Raw genomic sequence first — 21,905 nt, forward strand, 5'->3', positions numbered from 1 at the left:
CCTGGGAGGGGGAACAGTTTTTTGGAGTTGGTTGCAGCTATGTTTGAGGACACTACTGCCGCGGTGGGTGTGTTTGCATCCCTGGGCTAGCTTTTGGAGTGAAGCTCCTGTTGGATTCGTAGGATGGTGCTCTCATCAGTTTCATATCTAGTTGGATTGGTGCTAGCATTGTCTATGAAATTAGCAGGTGAGCTCACGATTTCTGTGTAGGTGCAGCCATCAGCTGCATTTATGCTATGGTGATATGGTGCTGCTGTCTCAGAATCTACTCTTTCCATTATTACCTGCCCTATTTAGTTGTAACATAACCTACTGATAGACAACTAAGGGGACATTTAATTTACTTTGATAAAAAAGACCACTTGTATTATTGCATATAACAAAAAGAAACAGAAAACCTTGCGAAATGAATAGCGTATCCAATTAATGAACAGAGACTGGATCATCAGATGCCTGATCCTGATAGTATGTTTTTTCTGCGATGCATCCAGCTTTTGTTTCAAAGAAAGAAAGAAAAAAGAAAAGAAAACCCCCTCATGATATACTTTCCATTTTTCAGAACTGCCTAAGGAAGTTTATTTGTATTTCTTTTCTTTTGCCATTTTTTTTATCATTAATTACTGACCAATGAAGTTGGTCCTTTCAGGTTTCCACTGGGATTCTATGAGCTTGCTATTGGTGATTTAGAGTTCTGAACCTGAGAACCATGAATGCCTTCTGAATGAGTGTTTCCAACTGCAGAGATGTATTCTCCTAAAACCATCTATTCTGTTTGATTGTCTGAGGAATACCCCATTTCACATCTCATTTTACTAAGGTTTTGAAGCTCCTCTTTTTGTTCCTCTGTGTTTGTAATTTAAAAACTGGGTTGTTTTGGAAATCAGCCTTATGCAAACACAATTAGTTTATTTTTATATTTCCCCAGACATGTTTTGACACCAGTGTGTCATCTTCTGTGGGTTAAATTTTTATTTCTGTAAGTACAGTATCACATTTGTAATAATTTAACTGCTGTAGGCCTAAGAAACACAATATTTGCAATTTGCTTCGTTTTGTTTGGACACTCAGCTTAAAATTACAGCTAAAGTATTGTTTTGCTCAGTCTGTCGGTAATCTCAGTGGCTCTTGATTTGTCAAGTAAAGCTGTTTTGAGAAATAAATTCTATCTGCAGATAATTCAGATTCCATAATCTGTAGAAGTGTATGGTCTTCCTGCTGAGAACATTGCTTTCCTCCATCTATAATCTCCCGTCTCCTTAGAGATTATATGGGTTGTTGTTGTTGTGGTCTTCAGTCCTGAGACTGGTTTGATGCAGCTCTCCATGCTACTCTATCCTGTGCAAGCTTCTTCATCTCCCCGTATCTACTGCAACCTACATCCTTCTGAATCTGCTTAGTGTATTCATCTCTTGGTCTCCCTCTACGATTTTTACCCTCCACACTGCCCTCCAATGCTAAATTTGTGATCCCTTGATGCCTCAAAACATGTCCTACCAACAGATCCCTTTTTCTAGTCAAGTTGTGCCACAAACTTCTCTTCTCCCCAATCCTATTCAATACTTCCTCATTAGTTACGTGATCTACCCACTTTATCTTCAGCATTCTTCTGTAGCACCACATTTCGAAAGCTTCTATTCTCTTCTTGTCCAAACTAGTTATCGTCCATGTTTCACTTCCATACATGGCTACACTCCATACAAATACTTTCAGAAATGACTTCCTGACACTTAAATCTATACTCGATGTTAACAATTTCCTCTTCTTGAGAAACGCTTTCCTTGCCATTGCCAGTCTACATTTTATATCCTCTCTACTTCGACCATCATCGGTTATTTTACTCCCCAAATAGCAAAACTCCTGTACTACTTTAAGTGTCTCATTTCCTAATCTAATTCCCTCAGCATCACCTGACTTCATTTGACTACATTCCATTATCCTCGTTTTGCTTTTGTTGATGTTCAACTGCTCTTCCAAGTCCTTTGCTGTCTCTGACAGAATTACAATGTCATCGGCGAACCTCAAAGTTTTTATTTCTTCTCCATGAATTTTAATACCTACTCCGAATTTTTCTTTTGTTTCCTTTACTGCTTGCTCAATATACAGATTGAATAACACCGGGGAGAGGCTACAACCCTGTCTTACTCCTTTCCCAACCACTGCTTCCCTTTCATGCCCCTCGACTCTTATAACTGCCATCTGGTTTCTGTACAAACTGTAAATAGCCTTTCGCTCCCTGTATTTTACCCCTGCCACCTTCAGAATTTGAAAGAGAGTATTCCAATTAACATTGTCAAAAGCTTTCTCTAAGTCTACAAATGCTAGAAATGTAGGTTTGCCTTTCCTTAATCTTTCTTCTAAGATAAGTCGTAAGGTCAGTATTGCCTCACGTGTTCCAACATTTCTACGGAATCCAAACTGATCTTCCCCGAGGTCGGCTTCTACTAGTTTTTCCATTCGTCTGTAAAGAATTCGCGGAAGTATTTTGCAGCTGTGACTTATTAAACTGATAGTTCGGTAATTTTCACATCTGTCAGCACCTGCTTTCTTTGGGATTGGAATTATTATATTCTTCTTGAAGTCTGAGGGTATTTCTCCTGTCTCATACATCGTGCTCACCAGATGGTAGAGTTTTGTCATGACTGGCTCTCCCGAGGCCATCAGTAGTTCAAATGGAATGTTGTCTACTCCCGGGGCCTTGTTTCGACTCAGGTCATTCAGTGCTCTGTCAAACTCTTCACGCAGTATCTTATCTCCCATTTCGTCTTCATCTACATCCTCTTCCATTTCCATAATATTGTCCTCAAGTACATCACCCTTGTATAAACCCTCTATATACTCCTTCCACCTTTCTGCCTTCCCTTCTTTGCTTAGAACTGGGTTGCCATCTGAGCTCTTGATATTCATACAAGTGGTTCTCTTCTCTCCAAAGGTCTCTTTAATTTTCCTGTAGGCAGTATCTATCTTACCCCTAGTGAGACAAGCCTCTACATCCTTACATTTGTCCTCTAGCCATCCCTGCTTAGCCATTTTGCACTTCCTGTCGATATCATTTTTGAGACGTTTGTATTCCTTTTTGCCTGCTTCATTTACTGCATTTTTATATTTTCTCCTTTCATCAATTAAATTCAATATTTCTTCTGTTACCCAAGGATTTCTATTAGCCCTCGTCTTTTTACCTACTTGATCCTCTGCTGCCTTCACTACTTCATCCCTCAGAGCTACCCATTCTTCTTCTACTGTATTTCTTTCCCCCATTCCTGTCAATTGTTCCCTTATGCTCTCCCTGAAACTCTGTACAACCTCTGGTTCTTTCAGTTTATCCAGGTCCCATCTCCTTAAATTCCCACCTTTTTGCAGTTTCTTCAGTTTCAATCTGCAGTTCATAACCAATAGATTGTGGTCAGAATCCACATGTGCCCCAGGAAATGTCTTACAATTTAAAACCTGGTTCCTAAATCTCTGTCTTACCATTATATAATCTATCTGATACCTTTTAGTATCTCCAGGATTCTTCCAGGTATACAACCTTCTTTTATGATTCTTGAACCAAGTGTTGGCTATGATTAAGTTATGCTCTGTGCAAAATTCTACAAGGCGGCTTCCTCTTTCATTCCTTCCCCCAAATCCATATTCACCTACTATGTTTCCTTCTCTCCCTTTTCCTACTGACGAATTCCAGTCACCCATGACTATTAAATTTTCGTCTCCCTTCACTACCTGAATAATTTCTTTTATCTCGTCATACATTTCATCTATTTCTTCATCATCTGCAGAGGTAGTTGGCATATAAACTTGTACTACTGTAGTAGGCATGGGCTTTGTGTCTATCTTGGCCACAATAATGCGTTCACTATGCTGTTTGTAGTAGCTAACCCGCACTCCTATTTTTTTATTCATTATTAAACCTACTCCTGCATTACCCCTATTTGATTTTGTATTTATAACCCTGTAATCACCTGACCAAAAGTCTTGTTCCTCCTGCCACCGAACTTCACTAATTCCCACTATATCTAACTTTAACCTATCCATTTCCCTTTTTAAATTTTCTAACCTACCTGCCCGATTAAGGGATCTGACATTCCACGCTCCGATCCGTAGAATTAATGATTATTATGTTACAATCCTCTTGTTGAGTTGACCATGTATATCAAGACTTTGTTCATTGTTAAATGCAATGGTGTGGTACTGATGGAGACGCGTTAAGAACGGGTAAAATTTAATTTATTTCCTTTATCACACTGCGCAAACATAAACACACTATTATTCAAACTGTGTGCCACTACTATTAAAACGTAGAGATAAATCCTTTGCTACGCAACCACCTTTGGCTCACGCAGCCTACACCTTCCACAGCCCCTCAACAACTGCCTCTGCTTGCGACTCTGCGCCACTGGGCATTGTCGCCCTCCAAAGAACAACCACTTACAGACACTACACACCAGTACCCTCACACATCCAATGTGTTTTTCATTAGCTCTTGATGATGAGCCTCCATACATTCGTTGAAATTCATGTTTTGCGACGTGTCTGCACGCATTTGTTGAAATTTGTGTTTTCAACGTTGAAATGAAAGATTCCACACCTTTAAAAGCTTTCTGTATTTTCTTTTCATCCACAACTAATTCAAAAGCTTTGTTGAAGAGAGAAACAAATTTGGCCTTTGTAATTGTTTTTGATCCACCATGCTTTTGTTTTGAGAATCTGACACTTCTTCCATGATGCTTTGTGGATGGAAAACACTCACATCACAAGGCTGAAGGACATTAGTTGGATTTAATGGCAAACTGAAAATAAGTATTCGCTTCTCTGGACAGAACTTACTTAGAACTAACAAGTTTAAATGAGACTTTTGCCCATCTAAAAGTAATGAAACAGGAAAACTGATCTTTTTGCCAGTAACTAGGGATAAAAGCAATTGGCAGCAAACTGATAAGAGATTGGTGCAGTCATCCAGTCTGAGCCACACTTTCCAACAAAGAATTTCAGAGGGAATCCTTTTATAAAGATATACTATCATAGGTTTTACAATTTTTCCATTAGCAGAAAACTCAGCTATTACAGTGACTGTTCTTTCTTTTTGCCAGGAGGAATACTGTATTTTACGGATTGTAATACACACTTTTTTCTTTGAAAAATTGTCTTTGAAATTCAGGTGCATCTTAGACTCTAAATTAATATAAAAATTTGCAGTGTTTGATTAAAAATTCCCACCCGTCTTAAAAATGGCCATATATGCAATGCTGTGGGAGACTTATCTTATGTGGCAACATTGGATTCAACTGGCACCAGCAGTGCAGCAATGTGATGAACGTGAGTTGTGGGATTCACAAGCTTTTTTGTGTTATCAGTAACAGTACAATATTTTTGTTAGTAGCTAGTTTTGTAATGAAAACAAAAAAGACATTCATATTATGTGGGCTATAAATTGAAAGTAATAGCATAGGCAAAAGAATGTAGAAACAGAGCAGCTGAGCAGCATTTCAGCCTCCAACAACAGAAAAAACCATTTGTGATTGATGGGCTAGTAAAGAAGCACCGAAGGAAATGAGGAAGACTAAATATGCAAATAGAGAACCGAGTGCAAAACAGCCAAAACTAGATGATGACGACTTTCAGGGTTTTGAATTCTCTGTTCGGTTTTGTAAACTAAGAATTTTTTTAGTCTGGCATTGCACTCCAATAATAAAAATGGTAAAAATGTTATTTTTTTAAAAAGTGCTTAAAAATTAAGGTGCAGCTTATAGTTCATAGCGTCTTATAGTCCTTAATATATGTTAGTAAAAAAAAGATTCTTCTTTGAACCTAAGACTCATCCAGTTTTAGGGCAACACCTGCCTCATCAGTGTTGAATATTGGGTCACCATCAAGCAGTATGTTGTGGCAGTTTTCTTCTTGTCAGTGTTTTCAATATTCCTCAAACCAACTTCATATGATGCCATTAGTCAAATGATTTCTCTTTCAGTATAGTTTCTGAACTGTGATGTGAAATAGCAGCGTTTTAAGAACTAGTTTCACGCATTTCTCTTGTGGTCTACTATTTGTAAAGGAATTCTTCCTTCATGCATCATTTGTGTACAGCATTTTTCACTTCATGGATGCACAATTTTTGCTTTTCCTAACATCCAGTCTTTCAACAGTTGTTCTTCATTTTCAAGCCATTACTTACATTACGAGGTACAGTATTAATACAAACATAAAATACAAAATGTTAAAACACACAATAGTTCTTAACATTTTGTATGTGCAGATTACATAGTTATTACATACCTCCTTCTCTGTTTGGCTGTTCATAATTTCAATGGAAGATTCAAAATGTTTGTCCATACGTTAGATCAATATAACAAATATGATTTGATTGCAACATAATTCCAGTGACACATTCAAAATCTTGATGAATTATAAATAAGAGTTGCTGATCCTTGTACCAACACAGTGTTGGAATTTCCTAAATTATGGCTTTGATAATCAGTATAGTTTTGGTTTTCTCTGCACGTAGTGTGTTATTTCATAAGCAGTAGTTGAAGATAGTTGTCAGTAATTATATTATTGTTTGTTGTAGAGACTTTTCTGAGGTGTAGTGTTTATAATATATTTTTACTGGTGTGAAGAGCAAATTTCATTTCTGCTTCTGTTATGTCTTTAGTCAGATAAGTCTATCTACCATGGTATAGTTTTGGTCAGCAGTAAGATTGGTAGTTCTGTTCCAATATTAGTCAGTCAGATATCCCATTTTGAGGAAAGGGGTATGCCCCTTTTTGAGCACCTCTTCAAAGATTTCACCTTTTCTTCTGTCATCTGGTGTTCCGATGGTGTTAATGATTGCTTTATCCTGTCAGGGTTTTGAATTTTGTCCAGAACTTCCTACCCTTTCTGCAACATAGTCAGTTGCAGATGTTGGTCCATTCTGTTTCTTTTTATTCTGAAATTTTCGTTTCGTGGTTTTAAAGACGTCCCCCCCCCCCCCCCCCCCCCTCCCCCAATCATTTGAATATGTCTGGGGAAAGGGTTGATTTCCAGTTGTTAGACATTAACCGTGCCATGTGGGTGTGTGCACCCAAGAGCTTGAAAGCCAGTGTGAACACTTTTTTTTTTTTTTTTTTTTTTTGTTTTTTTGTTACATGTTTCTGGACTCCACGCATCAGTCTGCTATAGGTGAGTTGTTGGCTTTCCCTGATTTCTCGCAGTGTTCTCTCCAGAAATTTCCATTACAGCTATACAGTGATCACATATATCATCAAAAGGTGTAATTAAAGCAGCAAAGAGACATTAAAATGGGGAAACACAGTAATGTATTGGAAATGGTTTTGTCTGTCTCTGTTAAAGGAGCCATCTTGGGAACAAAAACTGTTTTCAAACAAACCATGCTTCAGTTTACTTTTAAATAATTGATTATTATCTCATAGTGACTTGATATTACTGGGAAGAGACTTGAGGATTTTTATAGTAGAGACAGTTCTTCAGGTTGCAATATATGACACATTTCCCTCTTGTGTTATGTGCTGACTGTAGGAGGGTATGATATGACTTGTTAGGCAAAATTTCTAGTTGGCGTGATCAGTGACAGCCGGCTCTAAATGTAATAAAAAAAGTAAGTTAATGCAGATAAGTAGGAAAAACAATCCCATAATGTTCAACTATAGCATTAATAGTATGCTGCTTATCACAGTCATGTACATTAAATAACTAGGTATACACAGCAAAGTCTGAAATGGAATGAGCACATAAGGATGGTAGTACAGAAGGCGAATGGTTGACTTCAGTTTATTGTGAGAATTTTAGGAAAGTGTAGCTCACTTATAAAAAGAGACGGCTCAGGGAACACTAATGTGATCTATTTTTGAGTGAGCTTGAATGTTCAGATACACACCAGATTCGATTAAATGAAGCAATTCAGAGTCATGCTGGTAGATTTGTTACCGGTAGGTTTCATCAATGCACGATTATTGCGGAGGTGCTTCACGAACTGAAATGGGAATCCCTGGAGAGGAGATGACAGTCTTTCCACACACCACCATTGAGAAAATTTAGAAAACTGTCAGAGATGACTGCAGAATAATTCTACTGCTGTCACCTTACATTTCATGTAAGGAGCACAAAGCTAAGATGAATGAAAAGTGAAATCAGGATCCTTACGGAGGCATTCAGACAGTTGTTTTTCCCTTGCAGTATTTGAGAGTGCAACAGAAACGAAAATGAGTAGTGGTGGCATAAGGTACCCACCGCTGTGCACCTTATGGTGGCTTGCAGAGTATATACACACATATGTATGCAGCTCATAGTGTGACACATTTGTTTCATATTGAGAAGGATTTTGAAGCATGGTGTCATGGCTGAAGAGAGATAACTGTATTGTGAGGTAGTGGTTAATATCCCTAATAGCTAAAATATTATGACAGGGGGTTCTTGGGAGGACTCCACACACAACTCTGACAACCTATTTCTGAATGGTCAAGACTTGTTTTGGTGGTAGTGATAATGATTCCATAACACATCAATGAATGGACGTAGCTTCTAATGGAGATTATCTGGATATCAAATGTTGCTGAGCTAAGCCTTTCCAAGATTTGTAGTATGTGTTGTTTCTAGTCAGGCCTATTACTATATGGATGCCTAAGAATTTCAAACAGAATACACTGTGTTTCTGCTGGCTCCATGAACAATATTAATCTTCTGTAGGCTTTTGTGGTCAGAATGAAATTGAGTATAAGTGGTTTTGCTATTGTTTTTTGCCAGAGAATTTACTGTACACCACTTAAGAATACCTGCAACCTAATTGATTGACATTGAATGTTTTACAGTCTGTCACAATGCGTGAGTCATCTGCAAACATTGTGAAGATGCTTGCTTTGTTGGAGGACAGAGATGGGACACACACATAAGAAAAGTACTTAATGCAAATGATTTGCAAGTTATAAGTAACAAAATGCAGACCCAATAAATTGGTGTAGTACAGTATTTCTTAATAACCTGTTGTATTATGTTGTTTCCAAAAGAATTAGTGTGAAGCATTTCCCATTTTCATTAAAGGTTAATCTGAAGTGACATCTGCAGTGCAGATTCTTGCAATTGACTATGTTGTCAGGCATGATAGTGTGTTCTGTGCAAGCTGAATGCAATCCATTACTGTACTTTACATTTCTGTCACTCATCTGAAGAGATACTGTTCCAATATTTGTCTTCAGTGGAATATAATTTGTGGCTAAGGATAGTGTGAAGCAAATTTTCTGGAAGAATGGTCAACTTCGGTCTTTTGTGAGAATTTTAGGGAAGTGTAGCTCACTTCTAAAGGAGACTGCTTAGGGAACACCAATGTGATCCATTTTTGAATGTGCTTTATTCATTTACGCATAAAATGATAATTACCACTAAATGCATGTGAAGTGCTCGCGAGGTGTGTCAGCTCTATAAATACGCTATTTTCAGAATTATACAGTTATGTATTAAGGTGAAAGCTTTACTGTCTTATGAATAATTCTTGCTGTAATGGAATAGAAACACACACCCCTGCCGTCTAGTTCTCTGACTTTTGACAAGCAGACTAATACAATTGATTCGCTATTAATGGAAGGATAGGACCGTCGTATGTTGCAGGTCTCAGGAGCTTCAGCTGGCTGTCAGCAACAGTGCCGGTGAATTATGTGGACTTCAAAAGAAGTTGCTGTCATCATACCAAAAACCACAGAAATACAGACAGGAAGGAAAGGGAGACCATAAATTTTGCATTAAGAAACAAAAGTTCACATCTGTAGACAGTCAAAATGAGGGAGGTAACAGTGGGCCATCTGAGGATGAAGAGGAGCAGGGAAGCATTCTGGGAGGAGGGGAAACAGCAGTCAATTCCAATACTCACAAGTCTGAAGCTACAGATAGAGAGCCAGGTTACTTGAACTTCGGCTTTCAGAAGTTCTGTGAAGACAAAGAACAGTCTAGATATCTACTGAATGCTGAAAAGATAGACTGGAGTGAAGAATTAAAGTTTTTGGACGAAGTAGACAAGAGTAAACTGGAAGAACCTGCAACGAGCTCAAAGATTGAAGAACTGCTCGTGTGCCCACCAGAGAAAGTAGAACGATTATCCTATAAGACACGTAAGGTGAAGGGCAGTGCAGTGCCTCACATCCTCACCAATGAAAGAATGTACTGCACAAATTCAGCAGTGCTAATTCAGGAACAGGCAAAGTGTGTGAAAACAGAAATTTCACATGGAAAGGATCTGTTATTGCAGTGTGACAGAAAAGGGGCTGTGAGCTGCAGTGAGGACAGCGACCCTTGTGATGAAGCACATGGTATGAAAATATGGCTGAAGATGAACAGTGAGGTTTTTATTGCAAAAGATAAAGTGTCTGACTTGCAACAAAGCTCCTTTGGGATTAAAAAGTTAACTCTATATGAAGCATCACAGTCTGGTAAACCTAGTGAACTAAATAAGCAGAATGAAGGGGGCAAAAGGGTGAAGACATGGGACCATGAAGTATCTGGAAATAATTCTGGGCCTCTAGTTAAACGTGTTTGTCTCACCGATATTTCTGGCTGTGCCTCTACGTATACCTCTCATATTTCTCCTCCCAGTCCAGAAAACAATTGTCTGTCTGTTTTGTCACTTTTCAAAGAATTGCAGAAAACAGTCAGGATGCATCCTGTCTATCAGCAAAATATTTTTCAGCAGTTTGTGTGGCCAGTTTGTGGTACTAGCATGATGTGTGTGCCATTTTCTCTACTTGGCAAGCCAGTGGGAACTGCTGGTATTCCTACAGACTGTAAAATGTGGATGTGGGGTGGAAGCTCTGCTGCAAAACTCTGTGTGAATGTGGCAGAATACTTACTTCAGTGGCCTTTGAAAACCAGCCAGAGGCTGAATGCCTTGAGTGTTACATTGTGTACATGTTTAACTAAGACAGACCTCCTCCATGAAACATTAATGTCATCACCAAAAAGGAAAGAATTGCTGTCTACAGAGCAAAACAATGGCACCTCATCCCCAATCATAGCTGTGGATGAAAACACCATCAGAGTACAGGGAAATGATGTGACAGAAGTGCAGAATGAAGAGAAGGAGCAAAAACCTGTGGACTGTGGTTTCCTGTTATTCTCTCCTGTGTGGAGTAGTGTATGTGATGTCCAGAGTGAAACAGCAGAGAGTCAGGTTTGGAACTGGGACAACGGAGTCACTCAATCATACAGTGATGAACACATTATTGGTGACAGCATTTTCCTGCGGTCTTTGGGAGTAGTGGCTTCAGAACTGCAACCATTCAGTGACAGGTTGGTACCCTTTCTATCTGCTCCTAGTTGTAATATTTTACTCATGCAGTTTAGAATCTTTTCAAGACTCGTAACATTTTTATTTGTGAGGTGGGTCGACAGGCTTCATATGCAGTCCCTGGCCAATTTATTAGATGCACTACAATTTTCAAGCAAATTTTGATTTATGTCTAATCAAATATGTTTTTCTATACATAAATTGTGATAAAATGATTATGTGTAGTCTACTTCATAACTAAAGAAATAATTAAAATGTTGTATTTGTTGAAAATATTGTATTTCAACAATTAAGCAAAAATTAAAATATTATGAAAGTGAAACATTGGTTTTAATATCTTGGTGAGCCACCTTTTGCAGCTGTGAGAGCCTTAATGTGATGTGGCATGCTGTCGATGCAGGACTGTACTGTGCCCTGCGTTTGTGGATGATGATACCACATATGGATGATCTTCTCTAGGAGCTGTGTTTTTGTTGTGTTAGTTCCCATACATTTTCTGTGTGATTCATGTCCAGACTATTACCTGGCCAGTCTAACAGAGGGATATTTTGTTTCTTCAGAAAGTATTTAACTGACCGGTCTGTGTGACAAGGACTTCCTTGTACTGGTCTTGCCTCATTATGCCCTTAATCACCCTTATCACAGATGATAGACCAAATCATCACCTTAGTTGCATGTCTTATGGTATGAATAATGCAGTAGGGATTAAATTTTTGTCCTGTTCGACGGTGCACATGTCGAGATTTGTTAGTTAAAATTTCAAACGTGCTTTCATTGCTGAAGCATACCTGTAAAAATCGAGAAACGTCATTAATATACCATGAATAAATGTTACATAGGTTATATAATATCATAAATAATAATTTTAAAGTTAAATTATGGATCTCCAGAAATCTATATCCTTATCACACCACTGTTTAGCACACTTCAGATGCTTTGCTTTCATTGTGGCTGTTAACTTTGGTTTTCTAGCAGATCTACAGGCCTTGAAATCAATGTCTTTCAACTTTCTGCAAACATTGCATTCAGATGCATTCACCTTAGCCTCTTCCAGTTGAGATTTTATCTGTTTTATTGTTGCAAATCTGTTTTCTTGGCAAAGTCTTTTGAGAAATCTTTCTGACCTTGTTGTGAAAATTGGTTTTCTTCCACTTTTATTCTTGCTTCTGGGGCTCAATTCTTCACTTGAATCAATTTTCTTCTTTATGCTCCTTGCACTAGCTTCAGATATTTCCAACCTTCGTGAAATTTCTCAATTGGAATACATTTTGTATTAATGAGGGCTTTGACCTCATCTTTTTTACGTGATGAAATGTCCCCTCTTTTACCCATTTTTGAAGGACACAATTTGTAACATCTGGCTGTTAAACAATCAATTGTGATGTTGATGTTATGAAATTGATAATCAAAACGAACAAAGTATTCCACCAGTTACATGTGAGAACACCACTGAACAGGTCCTTTCCTGTACGCTGTACTCTGCATATTGATACCTACAATAAGTCAACAATAGAAACAAAATTCAACAATGTAACAAGTGCCCTGAATAACTCATAAATTTTCTGAGCAATCACATTAGATATAGTACTCAACACATAATTATCACAAAAAACATTAAAAATGTGCATTGTGTCTAAGAATTTGGCCAGGGACTGTAATTATTAAACATTGTCATTTTTGCTTAGGCTCCCAAACATTGTTATTTTCAGAGCTTATTCCTTGTGGATAGTGTAGAACATGTGTCTGTGTATTACTTGAATATAAGTATATATAATTGTGACCAGTTACTTATGAAATATTTGTTTATTTTCATAAATTAGTTTTTGAGGCTTTTCAAGTTCATCTTCAGATTGAGCATGCAGAACTTAAATGTTTTACTTTCATAGTGTGTTGTTGGGTACTGGCTTGTGGCAATATGAGTGGAGTTGTTGTTAATACCCATTTTTATTGCCCATTGATCACTGAATTAATCACTACTCACTATAAAGATTGTCACCATAAATAAATCTGCTTGCATTTGCTGTGTGATTTTCGTAGATTTTTTGTTTATTATGACTGCAGTTTTGAGTATCACTCATTGTCAGGCTGCTGTAAGCATACTATATATCAGTATATACAGCAGTTCATGAAATGAAAAGTGTATTCTATATAAAATAGCAGAAGATGTGCATGTGAGCGATGTGTAAAGATGGCAAATGCGGAAATCCACTCAGATGTAAATACTGCTGCTAATTCAAACACCAAATGAGCGTGATCTGTGTCTAAGTCAGAATATATAAACAAACACAAATTCAGATGGAAACTGTGACAGTAATGTACTTTCTCAGGCATGTCAGATGAACACTTTTTTTAAAAAAAATAATCATCCTCTTACGCAGTTACATCTCCTGACCTCAGTCGTCACGAGTACCTATTGTAAAATATCACCTCTCCCTTCCCTCAATTAGCACTACATCATGGATGTGGGGGGGGGGGGGGGGGGAGGAGACTATATTCACCATCACCTTGCCCAATGATACCTAAGTCTTTGCTTTTTCTGTTGGTGAATCTACATGTTTGCACTGCTTGCTTTGTTGCTTTGTCTCTGAGTGATAGCAGTATACCCAGCACTTGTTCAGTGATTGTGTGTTTAAATACTTCATCCAGATTACCACTGAAATTTTTCTGTTGCTACCTTAGTTCAGGAGGCTTTTTTGAAGGGTTCTGAGCAGTTGTGAAACCCAGTGAATGGTGACATTTGTCATGTTCAAAATGGCGTGCAAGATGTTGAAAGCTGATCTGACGATGACTTTCTAGTTTTTGCACTGTTGTGTCAGTTGTGATGCAGTGTTCTTTTTGCACCACAGCTTCCGTTTCTCTTGAGATTCATGATTCTTCACAGAGAGAAAAAAAGTCTGTTACTTCATTCTTCAACACTCAGACTTCTTTGGTCATTCGAAGCACCTATGGCACCTAACAATTGTGTCATACAGTGGTGCACTGTTGCCGTACAACTTACCCTGTGATCATGCATGAGCACAATAGTGTTACATATTGCCACTTGGGTGGCTAAACGATGTATGAGGGCATAGAGACCAGCAGTCTGTAGTGTGAATGTTCAAGAACACTTCATGTTATTATTTTTCTTAATTTTCATTCTCATTCCATTGAGAAAGTTAAATGAATAGCACTCAAATGGCACTGTGCTTGAATTATTTAGTTATTAGTTAGTTTCAAAATAAATGTATCAAAATTTTGTAGTCTGTTAATGTGAAACTGTTTCTCTGGACTAAGCTACGTAACAGATATGATTTGGAGTTTGATCCTTACATAACTGTGAGTACAGAGAAACTTGCAATTTGAATACACAAGGCAGATATTTTCAAGGAGTGGATTTTTTTTCCTTTACTGCAACATTAATTTCCTTGATTGTTGCAACTTATTAAGAAGTTTTACTTGTTGTATAAAAGTCTCCCAAATCATTTTTACCCTTAGTTGGGGAATTTACAGTATTTTTCACAATATGGATTGTCACTGATTTGCGACTGCCCTCTTACTGAAATGCAGCATTATCTTCCTAGCATACAAAGCTTCAGTCTTAGGTTTTAGCACTTCTTTCTTCTTACATTTGTTAAATTTCACCCAAATGTTAGGTGAAAACTGTATTCTAGGTACCAAAGGAATAAACTGCAGCAGATGGTAATTTTTTACCTGTAGTGAATACTTTTCAAATCACTTGTGTTGTTTGTCCTAAAAATTCTGTATAATTGTGTTTTCTTATTTGTGATTTTGCTGTGCAGTAGTTCTGTTTTTTTACTTACTCAGAATGCTTTGTCATAAGCATTTGTTTATCAGAAAAATGGTTTCTCTCAAACAACACTAATTTCTGTGGCCACTATAAAGATACTGAGAATCCAAATGCATTTTCATTGAGAGTGTTTCAGTTAGTTATCCATTGGACTTGGTAGTACCAATCTTTACAGTGTGGTATTTTGTCACAAGGTAGCAAGTGCCTTTATTGTTTCTAGTTTGACCACAAAATAGTCTTCATCAAGTCACTTTTATCAGACCTTAATAGATGCAGTTACATAAAGAATAATATTTTAGACAGTGGATGTACTTGAGTTCTTACGGGTAACATGCTATATTTCGAAATAAATTTGTAGAAACAGTGACATCCAGGAAATCGTGCTCACTCAGTAAAACAACTAAAATTGTATCCCAAGGCTTTAAAGAGTTGCCAAAGAAATTATTGGTAAAACTTTTACGTATAAAATTCTGAACAGAACTGTATCTTAAAACTGTTGTCAGTTGCTGAAGCTCAATGCTCAGCTATCCTCATTGGAACAGTACTGTGGCAAATAAGTCAAAGATGGATACTGTAAACTTCAGACGTCCTGAATCGGCAGCCATTCAAACAGTGACTCCAGTAAATTCTGCACTATCCTGTTGTTATTTTTTGTGCTTCCTTTGGTGAAGTTTAATCATTATATTCAGACAGTCATTTGTTATCAGTATTTATAAATATATTCTTCATACAAAACATCTAGTGTGTTGTACTGCAAACCAGTATCTCTCCACAGAGTTACTTCCCTGAAGATTCAGAACACATGCCAAGCAGGTCCAGTATTACTTTCTAAGAATTAAAAATTTCACTAATTTTGGGTATGTCTTACTCAGATGGTGAATTAGCACTGAATGTGATGTTTCTGCAAATTATTTACAGGAGTTATTGTTTCAGGTCATCTGTGATGCTTCCAGAACATAATGAAGAATTTAGTGTTGCCACTACTGGTGAAATGTGGGCAGTGCCAGCATTGGAAGACATATTTACTTCTGAACAAGAATTTATTCCACCACACAGATCAGAGCTCCAGATGTCTAAGTGTCATGCCAATGACAAGATTCAAAGCAGTGTCAATGAGACATTCTCGAAATTACATGATAGGTGCAACCCAAATGGTGTACTGTCCCCAGACTACGGGTTCTGTGAAGGTGATGATGCTGCAGGTCTCCCAACTCAAACTGCAAGCTTGACTGACAAATTCTGTAATGTATTAGATGAACACTGTGGTATTCTCACACGCGCAGATTTCCCGAAAACTGCTAAAGGGAACCACGAGAGGTATGAGAATATTTTTCAAACAGAAGCTGAATGTAAAGAAAAGGAAGCCATTGAGAGATTATGTGAACTCTTGGATGTTCATATACCTGATAGTAACAGGAAAGATAGAGATAAGTGTTCAGATACATTGCTCCCAGCTGATACCACATTACCAAACATCACTGAAACTGATCAGCCCATAAACAGAAGTGTAGAGCATACAAAGTTTCAACAAAAGTACAGAGATAAAGTTGTCTTAGCAGCAGATTCTCCGTTTCAACCAATTTCACCAGAACATGTATCTTTAGAAGACACTGGATGTATTAGGATGGCCCCACAAAAAGATGCCGAGGCCAAGAAAACAGAAGTTTTACAGTTTCCACACAGCGTTACTGATGGTACGCTGCCTCCGAGCAGTGACAAAGAAGAAGAAGAAGAAGATGATGATGATGATGATGATAATGATGATGACAGCAGTTCTGAGTCATTGTCCTCTGTTGTTACTGTTGTACCAAATGCCTCTTGGGTCCCTCAGAACATTCACCAATATCCAGTAGGAAACCAGAGCCAACAGAGAGGTAGCAGTGGAGGTGAAGGTGAAAGTGTTCCCTTCAACCAGCTCGATGACCACACATATGCTATAGTAGAATGCCCACAAACAGGCGAGCCTGTCAGTTGTGTGGCAAGAACAAGCTGCCCAATGACTGTCTCGGTAAGAAACTGTGATAACAATGAGAGTACAGAAACTGAGCTTCACACCTTGGGCAGTGACCAGTCGTACAGTGGGTCACAGTCAAATTCTGAGAGTGCAGATGGGAGCAGTTTGTCTGTAAATGAGCCACCCCTGCAATTTTTGGATGATTTGGTGAGTATGTCTGTTATTGGGTCTTCTAATAATTTAGAGCAGAAAATTGTCAAAGGATCGGGAGCACTATTAGTCGACACAAACAGTTGCAGTAACACGACAGCACAAACACATCCACAGTGTTCCAAGGCTGTGCACTTGGACTGCAAACACAACACCAATTTGAACTCGGTGCAGGAACTTACAGTCGTCAGTAAACTGCCCAGACCTAGCTGCTATGATATGAAAGCGAAAGGTAATAACTTATCTCTGAGCAGTCTGATGGTAGTGCCTTGGTCAAAGAGAAAGAAATGTTTCCATAAAAATGACACTGTTGCTGAGAAAATTTTATGTAGGACTAAGAAAAAGATGTTAGACATTCACAGAACATCAGTTGGTGAAACTTGTTTACAAATGAAGCCGTCAGAAGAATTGTCAAGATTATCTTCTGCAGAAAATAAACCAATCCAAAGTAATCTTACAGCACTCAGATTTGATAATCTAGACCCAGTAGCACAGTATACTAGCAAGAGGAGGAGAAAACGTGTGTCTGAACCCGTCGAGGCCTGGTTGCGAAATACTATTACGTATTTCCCTGGTATACAGGACGAGCGTTTTGCAGGACAAATCTCAAAAGATGTCACTTTTAATCTGCCAAAAAACGAACACGATGCTCCCAGAGTCAGCCCAGTATCGATTTCACCGACAAAACGTTCATCAATCGATAGCAGAAGTGATGAGAGCTCTGGGACTGAATTCTCAACTCACCCGTCCAAAAGACGCAGAGGGACATTGTGTGATGAAGGAGTCGTAACGGTTCAGACGTACTCTAAAGGTGGCTGTTCTGTAAATAAAATGTCTAAAGGAGGAAATGGAGCAGAATTATCTTGTACATACTGTGGTAAGCTATTTGACAGGGTTTCAAAGCTAACTGAGCACATAGGCTCACACACGCTGCCCTACCATTGCTTAATGTGTGGACGCCGCTTTGGGAGAGAGTCGCAGCTCACTACTCACGAGCAGCAGCTGTCCTGTTCGCCTTTAGAGAAATGCCGCTATAAATGTGAAGGATGTGGCCAGAAATTTCTTCAGAGGATATGTTTACTTAGGCATGTGGAAAAGCACACGGAACAGGACAAGAAGGAGCGAGTGGAGAAATCGAGGTGCAAGGTTTGTGGAAAAGTGTTCGATCAGGCAAAGCTACTTCTGCAGCACGAGGGAGAACACAGGACGAAGGGGCGGCAGCACACGTGCAGGTTGTGTGGCAAGACATTTAAGCGACAAGCCTTCTTGGTCAGGCACCGACAGCTTCACCGGGAGAAGATCCACTTTGAATGTGGCTACTGTGGGGAATATTTCGAACTAAAGGACCAACTGAGAACACACATTAGGCAGCACTTGAGGGACGAGACAAAGAAAGCTCTCGAACAAAAGCGGAAAGTGCATCAAAAAGAAAATATGATGAGAGAAGAGGTTGCAGGATCCTTTCCCATTATCCAAAAGGAGCTCTCCCTGCTGATCTGCCCCGATTGTGGCAAAATTTTCCGCTGGAAGACTGCACTGCAGAGGCACTCGGCACAGCACAAGCGGGAGGATCGCAGGAAAGCGGCACTCGACCCCGAGCTAGCCCGATTCCACTGTGACGATTGTGGTGACAACTTTGCTTCCAGAAGCTCACTGCGTAGCCACGTCCGCCGACACGTGTGTGAAAAAATTAATTTATCATCCGTGGAGGTGCAGCGCTCTCGACACCACTCCGGGTGCACCGGCATTAAAGAATGTACGTCACCACCGACTCCCATCTTGCAGTATAGCTGCAGCAAGTGCCTCGCAGACTTTTCACAGTTGTCAGAGCTGCAGCAGCACTCCTGCGGTACAGATGACCGGCGACCGTACACGTGTTACGTCTGTGACAAGGCATTCCTGTCCCCGCGCCACCTAAGTCAACACATGAGAGTCCACTTCCCACCCCACAAATGCCGTTTTTGTGGAGACACTTTCGCCCGTAGATACAAATTGCTCTGCCACGAGTGGAGCCATCGTGACCGTGAGTGCTTCAGTACCAAAGATAATAATGGAGGAAGCCCAAATAGTTTATAAATGAAGCTTTTATATTTTCTTCAGAGTTCAGATCTTTTTATTTTATTTAAATATTTTTTCCTGTGCTTTTAACAAATTGGAATTGCCTTTTTCCCCCTTTGCTGAACCAGTGTGTATTTTTGTAACTGTGTTGCCCAGACACTTGTTTTATTATTGTTGTTATTACTGGTTAAATGCAGTGCACGTTCACAGTGTACAGTTCTCAAGTCTCCATCTGACAGTGGCTCTCTTTGTTTGAATTCTCCGTGGTATTTGGCAAGTCATTTTCATTTGCATGGCATATCTCACAACTGTACTACATGCTGCCATCTATAAAAGCCTGTGCTGGTACCAACACCTTTTCATATTTTTCAACTGTGGGCACCTTGTTAGCCTGTAGTAAAATTCTTAATTAGACCAGTTATGGCTAAATGTTTCCTTTAATTGCGTGCAATGTGAATAGATTGCATGGCCCTTATTGGCAGTCAGCAGACTGGGCACTGTCTGGTTTAGATTTCAAGTGGATCAACATTGGTGTCAAAGTACTACTGTGACAATAGCAGCCAGGCTGCATTGAAACTAGCATGAATTCTGTGTGCTACAAAACCTGAAATAAGTTAACCTAGCCACAGAACCATTGCTGCAGTTGGCACTGTTCTCTTAGTTGTATTCTGCCAGCATGACCACTTGATGAAGTTTGACATCCATTGTCTCATCTACTTGAAACTTAAAATTAGCTAGAGTGAAATCTGCATCAGTTACGTTTCCTCCAGCTGTGTGGTAATGCATCTTTCATGTAGAACTAAAACCCCAACGCTATTACCATGACCATTACACTTCCAAAAAATGTCTGTTTCTGGTTATCAATAGACCAAGATCAAAAAGTCTGTCTGTTTGAACTTATTGCACATCATAATGCAGTCTTCAGAGAGTAAATGAAGTAAATGATCTGCTCTGCAGACTAAAGTAGTTTACCAGACAGTTCTGATAAGATGTCTGTTCATTATGTTATATGTTTATTGGATATTTATATTTCATTTTTTTTAATTATTTGATATTTCTGCTCCTTTTAACTGCTATTAAATATTGCCAAAATAAATACATTATGATTGTCCTTAAGGCTGTTTCACACAGTACTGATTACTTAGTTTACTTACATGTTTGCTAATTTAAGAACTTTATCTTGCATTTGTATATTGCTATTTTTTGCAGAAAAATATCAAATTGTGATCTCAAATTAATTATTTTTGTGTAGTCATAAACTTTACCTGAGAAAAAATGTACCTGAGGAAAAATGTTAATTTTCTTGTATTTTTGTAATAAATGATAAGAAATCATATTTAACTTATTTTTTTGATGTGTCCTCACACAAAGATAAACAGGCTTCATATTTCAGTACCATTTTGCATAAGTTCTCAAAGTACAGTTGTATGAAGTCTGAACCAAACAGTCAACTTTTTATGACTTCATTACTAGGAATGTAAATTGCATTAGTTTTATTTATTCCATGCATTTCATTTACTATGGCATAACTATTAATTTTAAATTCATGTGAAGATTTTGCATTGTCAGAAGAGCTGTAAGTAGCCTATTGAGTTTGTTAATTTTAAACTGAGGTTTTGTTTGGAATTGTACACATGAATTTTCAGACATAACTGTTTTATTATTATTATTATTATTAGTATTATTATTATTATGAATAATATTCTCATTATCTTCATCATCAGCTGACAGCATGTGGCACACAGCTGGCAGCTGTATTACAATGCTCCATTCATTTCATAATTGCACATAAAGACAAATTAAATGTTAGGGATACAAAACAGAAGATTTTTAATGTTTCTCTAAGACTATTGCTTGGTAATTTTGTGGTTCTTCTTACCTATTGATAGCTGTATTTTGAGGAGTGTTACTTAGACTATTAAGTTACAAAGACACAGTAAATTTCATTATTCTTTTCAAAGATTTTGTTAAATTGTATTTCTGTAAAATTTTTCATTTATACAAAAGAAAAGTCACTTCCAATATCATAATCTATGTTTCTGTGTTTTGCATAACTTTTTCAACAAGAATTGCCCAAGATCTCAAGCAAATCAGTAAAACTCTGAAGAATACAAGTACATGAAAACGGAACTATGCATGCAGGAAAATGGCATGGGTGTTCAGTTGTGTGGGAACCGGTAGATTCAGTCATGGATGGCATGCTTTAGTTTCTTTGTCTCATATATCACAAATTCCCAATAGTTCAGTTAATAAAGAGCAAGTGTAAATGATAAATAATGTCATTCAAACTTCAGCATTATTCACTGAGTAAAAGCAGTGCTCTGAAATTACTCGAGACTATTTTTAAATGAACTTTTATTATACCACTATCTAGCTTTTTGAATAATTAAACTGTGATGTGCACAACACTTTTTACTGTTACAAAACTCTTCTGTGCTGGGTCATGCGAATAATGTAGGCACTCTTCTGCTATATGTTTATTTTGTTTCAATTCCCCAGTTCTGTTTAAAAGATAGTCATTTGCAAAGGAGGTCAGATTCATAAATTCAAATGCTGGTCATGCTCATCATGAAATCTGGTCTGCATGATTATATTTTTGTTGAGTTACAAATAATGCCAATAACCTCCTTCAATAA

At 38.1% G+C, this 21,905-nt stretch overlaps 1 protein-coding gene across 1 annotated transcript in view; it reads left to right on the forward strand.

Annotated features, from left to right (window-relative positions):
- Positions 1-21,157, forward strand: part of LOC126106881 (uncharacterized) — a 111,676-nt gene extending 90,519 nt beyond the window's left edge. Inside the window, exons 2-3 of the mRNA XM_049913295.1 lie at positions 9,574-11,262; positions 15,981-21,157. Of these exons, the coding sequence (XP_049769252.1) occupies positions 9,574-11,262; positions 15,981-19,287 (4,996 nt within the window). The 3' untranslated portion in view covers positions 19,288-21,157. The remainder of the gene's footprint in view (positions 1-9,573; positions 11,263-15,980) is intronic.
- Positions 21,158-21,905: the final 748 nt, after the last annotated feature.

The sequence above is a fragment of the Schistocerca cancellata genome, chromosome 10 (genome assembly GCF_023864275.1).
Source record: "Schistocerca cancellata isolate TAMUIC-IGC-003103 chromosome 10, iqSchCanc2.1, whole genome shotgun sequence".
NCBI classification, from domain to species: Eukaryota; Metazoa; Arthropoda; class Insecta; order Orthoptera; family Acrididae; genus Schistocerca; species Schistocerca cancellata.